This window comes from Equus quagga, chromosome 3 (genome assembly GCF_021613505.1).
Source record: "Equus quagga isolate Etosha38 chromosome 3, UCLA_HA_Equagga_1.0, whole genome shotgun sequence".
Taxonomy (NCBI): Eukaryota; Metazoa; Chordata; class Mammalia; order Perissodactyla; family Equidae; genus Equus; species Equus quagga.
In genome coordinates this window covers 65502401-65509557 of record NC_060269.1, presented here as the reverse complement: position 1 = coordinate 65509557, position 7157 = coordinate 65502401, and the positions used below count along the sequence as shown (strand labels likewise).

The 7157-nt window shown below is 43.4% G+C and overlaps 1 protein-coding gene across 2 annotated transcripts in view; it reads left to right on the top strand.

Moving 5' to 3' along the window:
• Positions 1-3423: 3423 nt before the first annotated feature.
• PPP2R2A (protein phosphatase 2 regulatory subunit Balpha) overlaps positions 3424-7157 on the top strand; it is an 81601-nt gene continuing 77867 nt past the window's right edge. Inside the window, exons 1-2 of one of the 2 annotated variants that reach the window (XM_046656387.1) lie at positions 3424-3739; positions 5566-5640. In XM_046656387.1, coding sequence (XP_046512343.1) covers positions 3733-3739; positions 5566-5640 — 82 coding nt within the window. In that variant the 5' untranslated portion in view covers positions 3424-3732. Of the gene's footprint in view, positions 3740-5565; positions 5641-7157 lie in introns of those variants that run through there. The other variant, XM_046656388.1, reaches the window with a different exon arrangement.

Here is a 7157-nt window from a genome sequence, read left to right as displayed (position 1 = left end):
ATGGTGTCCTATGGGATTCTCTTGGATTAACACGTATTCAGCAACAAAGGACCAGTTGAAAGTAGTTGGGATGAATCCATCTATAAGCAATTTACATATTTAACCAACTATTGCCTAACAAATGTAGAACAGAATGACCAAGATAACTTGTAAAATGCCTCTTTGTTCCAGGGATAATAAAAGTGAGTGAAAACATTTATGATATGGCACACTTTAAGGAGCCAACATTTCACTGGTTTTCTTCCCAAGCCATAGAGATCTATTCATTTATCCATTAATGCAACAAATTATGTGGCTGGTGATATGGAGATGAATAAGACATACTTCCTACCCGCAAAGAACTCAAGCTAATAATGGATACATATTTAGATAATTTAAACATAATCTAGTAAGAGAGAACTGCATTAGATTTTACGAGAATATTTAGGAAGCACAGCCAGTCCAGCTTAAGGTGGGTAGAAAATGGGAAAAAATATCAGAGAAGACTTCCTGGAAGCAGATACATTTGAATTGGTTTTTTAAAAAAACCAGAAAGAGTTTTACTGGCTGAGGAAGGAAAGAGGGATGGCCATGTGGGAATGTTGGGGCAGGGTTGGGTGAGTGGATGGTGATATTCCAGGCAAAGAGACAACATCAGCCAAGGTAGAGGGGACATGGAATCAAGCCTTGTGTTCTGGGAAGGCTTGTGTTAAATCCTTATTGGACATCTGCAGAAATGTCAAGGAGGCAGGTAGAGGTGTGTGTGTCTGCAGTTCTGGGGTGAGGACTGAGATAGAGACTAGATTTTGCAGTCACTGGAATATACATGTTATTTACATCTGCAAAGACCTGTAAATACTGAGTGAGGTTACCTGGGAGAGTGTGCAGTTAGAGGAGGGGATCCAGGAGAGAGGCCAGTGAGACACATCACCCTAAAATTTAGAGGGTGGTCTGGGAGGAGGAGCCAGCAGAGGAAACTGAAAGGGGTGGCTAGAAAGGTTGAGGGGAAACCAATAAGGTGTCAAGAAAGAAGAGTCTCAATAAGGATGGGGTGATCAGCCATTTCAAATGTTTTTGGGAAATAGAGAAAGACAAAACCAAAGAAGTGACCATTGGATTTTGTAACATGGACATCACGAACGACCTTGACGGAAACCATTTCTGTGAAGTGATAGAGAAGGAAGCCCCAGTACAGAGGATTGAAGATAGAATGTAAGATAAGGAAAAGGAAATAGACAAGAGCAACTCTTGCCTTTGGGCTATTGGGTCTCCTGGCCTCTATTCCCTTCAGAAGAAAGGGAAGCAGCTTGTGTTCCACTGAAATGACTGCTCAGGGTCAGAAACTGCCAGGTCATTTGTACCTGGGCACCAGGATGCACTGATCCTTGATTATCAGATCCATCTCAGCTCATCTCATAGGCACCTAGTACCCTCAAGACTCTATATAGTATTCCTAGAAGAGTGCCCAGCACATAGCCAGTGCTATATGAACTTTTGTTACAATTATCCCAGTTTCTAGGCAAGCTTTATTGGCTCCTAAGAAGAACAAATCATTGATGTAGACCAAATCATTTTTCAGGATATGTGAAGATTCAAATCTTACACATGGCAAAAACTGAAGCACAAAAGAGAAGAATGACTTGCATACAAGGATGCCAAGTCCTCCAGTTTAATGGTCTGTTCTCTCTCTTTTTCCCCCTGAGTTCTGGTTAAGGTGGAGAGCTCTCACCAGGAAAAGGAAAACGAATTGTAGAGACATATCCTGAGAAAAACACTATGAAATAAACCAAAATAGAAGTAAATACAGCACACAGTGCATTGAAGTTTGTACCTGTTTGTACAAGTAGCTGAAAGATGACAGATACAGGGTAGATTTTTAGTTTTGGTTTGTTCATTGGTAAAGTGAGACACATTGCCCTAATAATTAGAGAGTGGTCTGGGAGGAATAATAATACAATGGTACAGCTGTCCCATGTAGAGGAATTCTTCTTTTTTATTTTTGCTGGAAAAGAGTCACCCTGAGCTAACATATGTTGCCAATCTTCCTCTTTTTTTTTTCCCTCTCCAAAGCCCCAGCGCATGGTTGTAGATCCTAGTTGTAAGTCCTTCTAGTTCTTTTAGGTGGGCCACTGCCACAGCATGGCAACTGACAGACAGATGGTGTGGTTCTGCAACTGGGAAGTGAACCCAGGCCCCAAAGCAGTGAGAGTGCCGAACTTTAACCACTAGGCCATCAGGGTTGGCTCTATGTAGAGGAATTCTGATACTTGTTTTACAGTTGAACTGCTCTGGAGATCAAGAATAAGGTAGAAGGTGGAGATGATGGAGAGGAGGAGTAAATATTATAGATTTCCCCTTGGTATCTGAATGCCTTATCACTCCTTTCAGCCTTAATGTTAAATTCTGGAGGTTTTTGCAGGTTTTTTCATGTGTAAAATGCAGATATCTATCTCATGGGAGTATTGTGGAGATTAGTGAGATACATAAAGTGTACACTATATAGTGACTGTCTCATGAGTGCGTTTTTCAACAAAGTGCACATCCCGTCTTGGCTGATGACTAGTGGCTCCAGTTTACTTTCTTCGTTATACCTTTTAACTCTATTGAAGATGCTTTAAATACAAATCTAACAATAACTGCAGCTAACATTTATCATGCACTCAAATTAAGTTACTTAATCTTCGAAACTAGCCTATAAGGTAGGATTGTTACCCTCATCTCACAAGTGGAGTCAGCATTTGGCAGCCTGGCTTCAGAGCCCAGCTCTTAACTACTGTTTTTACACTTTTAGTTGCACAGACCAAATATGGGCCACTTTTTCAGCCATACTCTGCTACTAGCAAACTCCCGTTTTCTGTTTAGAAACCACTCTTAACTGCATTCTGTCACCAAGGACCCTCGCCACAGTTCCCCAGGCCCATGAGAAGGTAATTTAATTCACCCGGATGGAACCGGTCCAGATACCTCTCTCTCAGATCCGCGAACTGTCACCTTGGCTAAGCAGCCAGTCTGCACCACCGTCCCTTTCTTTCACCGGCCTCAGGGCTAACCCACAATGTCACTATTTTAAGTAGCAATACGGGTATTCTCCAAAAGGACACAGGACCCCATGAATCCTTGCGAGCTGAGCCCGCCCCAGAGTCTGGGCACTGGCGCGAGGGCTTCGGACCCTGTGATGCGCAGCAGGACCGCGGACTGGCACCAGTAGAACGGGGCACAGGGCACCGCAGGACACCCGCTCAGCAGGGCGCGAGCCGGGGCGCGGCGCAGGCCAGCCCGGGCCAGGCCCGGACGCAGCGAGGGGGCGGGGGAGGAAGGGGCGTGGTCAGGAGCCCGCCCGGCCGCTCCCCGCCCCTCCCCCTCTGCTCTCCGCCCCGGCCCTCGCCCGCCCCGCCCCTCCGGCCCAGCCCGGCGGCTCCGCCCCCGGTGACGTCACTAGCCAGGCCGGCCGGCGCCATTTTGAAAGTGGAGTCGCCTGCCCCTGCCGCTGCCGCCGCCGTCGCTGTCGTAGCTGCCGCCGCCGCTGCTGGAGAAAGAGCAAGAGCAGGGAAGCCCCAGAGTGAAATCCACCATCCTGCTGGCCAGTCTGCCCGCCCCGCCTTCCTTCCTTCTCCCCCGACCCCCACCCCCTCCCCCCACAGGTGCCATCCGCCGCCATCCGCCCTCTCTACCCCCCCATCCCCAGGTGAGGGGGGTGAGTTCAGGAAGCAGAGACCCCGAGGAACCCAGCAGGGTCACCATTTGCAGCGCAACATGGCAGGTAAAGGAGAAATCACCCTCGTCCACTGACAAGGCACCGCTTCCTTCCTCCTCCCTCCATCACCCCCTAGCGACCGCCTGTGCCTCTGGTAGAGCCACGGGGCGCCCCTTGGATTTCAGGGAATTGGTCCAGTGGGGTGGGGAGGGTTCTGGAGAGGCGAGGGGTCGCTGCGGGATCGAAAGGGCTTCTAAAATGAGGGTTGGAACCTCGGCCCCGGGGGGTGGGGTGCGTGCCCGGAGCAGCGGGGTGAGGCGTGGGCGGGGCGGTGGGGGCGAGTGCAGATTTGTCCCCACTGCCTTGGAGCCCGGTGTAACCTCCGCGCCCCCCCCCCCCCCCCCGGGTTTTCCTGCGGATCTTCCTTCGTTTAATTCCTGTTTTTCTCTCGGCTGCAAGCCTTCTTGGGTGTTGATACACATATGTTTTGCACTGAGAAGGAAGAGTGCTTTACAAGTTAAAATACAATGGGGACATATGTGTATTTTTTTCCCACCGTGGGTGCGTATATTTTTGAGACTTAAGAGCCTGAATTTTTTGTCTTGAACCATCTCCCTTTCGTTACTTACCCTTTACGTCCAAAGAGTGCAAGGCCTTTAATACAGCAAGTTGCATGAAAAATGTAACTTAAACTTTCCGTTTTGCGTGTTAGCTTTTGTGCCCATGTCCTTTTCCCAGAAGGGTTTCATCGAGTTAGTTAAAATAGTTGTGGAGTTCAGTGATATAAATAGCCAACGGGAGAGAGGTATTTAGGTAAAAGCTTGTGCGGGGGGAGGGAAGGAAGGATGCTTAGAGAAAACCAGGTTGGAATATTTAGCAAGGAGTGGTGATGAAGGAAGGGAAAGGTAATGGCTTTGAAGATTATTTTTATGCATTTCGGTGTTCCTGAATATCTGTCTTCATCTAGTAGAATCAATTGTAGATCTCGATTGTTTCTTTCTCCGTACATGCCGGACATTTCCTCATCAGTGCTTGTAAGTGAAATAGAAATATTCAGGGACTAAACCAGTTTTCTGTGCTTTTCTCAATGTTTAGATAATTAAACCTTTTAAAAAGTTAACATGTTGAATTGACTTACGGTTTGCTATGAACAGGTTGCTCTTTGGCCTTGTTGAATAATTAAATGAAATTAAAATTGTTTTGCTCAAGATGATAAATTAGCAAAATTAATTCTTTGCAAGGTCCTTTGGACTCAGAGGGATAAGGTGAAGGGAGGCGAAATGAGCTTCCTTTGACAGTCTCTTCGCAAGCTTTCCTTTCGGTTTCTTTCCCTCGCTCTCTGGATCCAGTGATTTGCTGGTAAGGAAATGCAAAGAAAAGGGTGGTGAGGTTGTTTGCCGTGTGCGCGCTTTGGTGATAGGGTTCATATGAATCATTACTCCTCACCCAGGCAGTAATGTTCCTGAAGTTTTCTCTTCGTTCCATGTTTTATGGTAGTTTAACCTTATTAACTTTTCTGCAGGCTTTTTGTACACTTAAAGGAAACCTCTCTAACTTTTGATAATTACTTTTTTCTGGTAGGTCTTGCTTGAATGTAAGGCTTTTATTGAGGGGAAGGGAAAATGGAAGGAAGTTTTGAACTGAGGTTCAGTGTTAACGATAGTACGTGGCCTTTAAATATTTCCTACCTGGAATCAATCAATCTCTCTTTTTTAATGCAGTACCAGTTGTTGGGGACTAACCTTTTTCCAAATTAGTGCTCTGGGGTGGTAGTTGTATGTGTGGGCAGTACTAGGCTATTAGTATCATGCCAGCCGTGGATACCATCTCTGTGTTTACGGGAGTAAACATGAACAGGACTCAGTTTTAATTGGTATGTTTTCTTTTTCCAGGAGCTGGAGGAGGGAATGATATTCAGTGGTGTTTTTCTCAGGTGAAAGGAGCAGTAGATGATGATGTAGCAGAAGGTAAGAAAGCTTGCTTAATAATGCAAAATCTGAATATAAATCTTTTCAAAATCTTGATTACTGAAGGATTTCCTTGCAACTGAGTGTGTAATAGTTTAAGAACATTTTGTGTTTGTTGTCCAAGCAATGGAAAAACAGTTTTAAAAGTCACTTTTCTGAAAAATAGTCTTAAATCTCTTTTATAATTAATGCCTTGTTTTGTTATTATTTTTCCCTGAATTAACTGAAAGGAGCGCTATATGATGAGAGAGAGAGATATATATATATATATATATATAAAACCATCAGAAGAAAAAATCTAAGGTCCATATGATAAAGGTTTCCTTGCTATATAAATTTCACGTACAAATAAATGGTGATGCATTTTCATGTTTGTACATTGTTTTTGGATGAGTAAGTTGAAACAGGTGCCGTCAACATTTAGCTCAGAAACATTTTTGACTGCATCTTTTATTTTCGAGGGAAGATTTTTAGCTTTTTATGACCTTGCCTACTTTGAGAATGTAGTGTTGATTGGCATATTCTGTGAAGGAATGCTGGTTCACATGATGCATTTTATTGTCTTGTAAGGATTAATTTAGGTGAATAAGAAAACAGCAATGCTATGGATATAGTTTGACTTTTGGGAAGCTTATTCTTGTGCAGTTAGAAGCTGGATTTGATCAGCTGAAGTACTTAAGTCTTAATTTTTCCCAAAAATTTGTTTATTAATGTATTTTAAAGTTTAAAGTTTTGAAACTTTTTTAGGGTTTTGCACTTATTTGAGATGGTCTTAAGTGGTGGAGGCATTTTTTCCATAAAGTAGTTGCATTATCTCATTGTTCAGAAATGTTATTTAAAGATTGAATTTTAATAGTATTGTCTTGAATTACAGTAGGAATTTTCCAACAAAACTCAGATATTAAAACGTACTTTTAATTTTTAAACATTTCTCTAGTGAAAATTTATAAATCATTTTTTTTAAGATTGTGTTGTTCTCATATTAAGATCCTGTTTCTTACCTGCTGTCTAGAGTACTGTTTGGGAAGTTTTCTAGGTGCTGGTAGGGTGATGGCTTTGTGATGAGCCAGTAAATGCTTGTGTGGGTGTCAATTTTAATGAAGTTTGGTCAGAGTTTGGTGAACCCTGTGGGGGAGCCAGTTGACATGTAACATTATACTTTTTGATGCTTTACAGAGCAATCTCATGTTTTTTTTTCTATTGAGTCCTCATCCGTTTTTCACTTGAGAAACAAGAAGCTTAAAGAAGCTAAGAGACTCTCTGATGGTCACACAAATATTGGAAATCAGGGTTTTCTGGTAAAGCCTGTGGTGTGTGACTTGTTTAGAGAAATAAATTCTAAATTCAAGGGAGGAGTCATGGGTTACTCATTTTGTAACACCATTACCTGTTGAATAGTAGGCAGTCAAATATTGGATCATTAGTTCTACGCCGTTGTGTAATACTCACCAAGTTATGAAAGTTCTGTATACTTGAAAAACATTGCTTGGTTGAATTCATCTTACTCCCTTTATCAA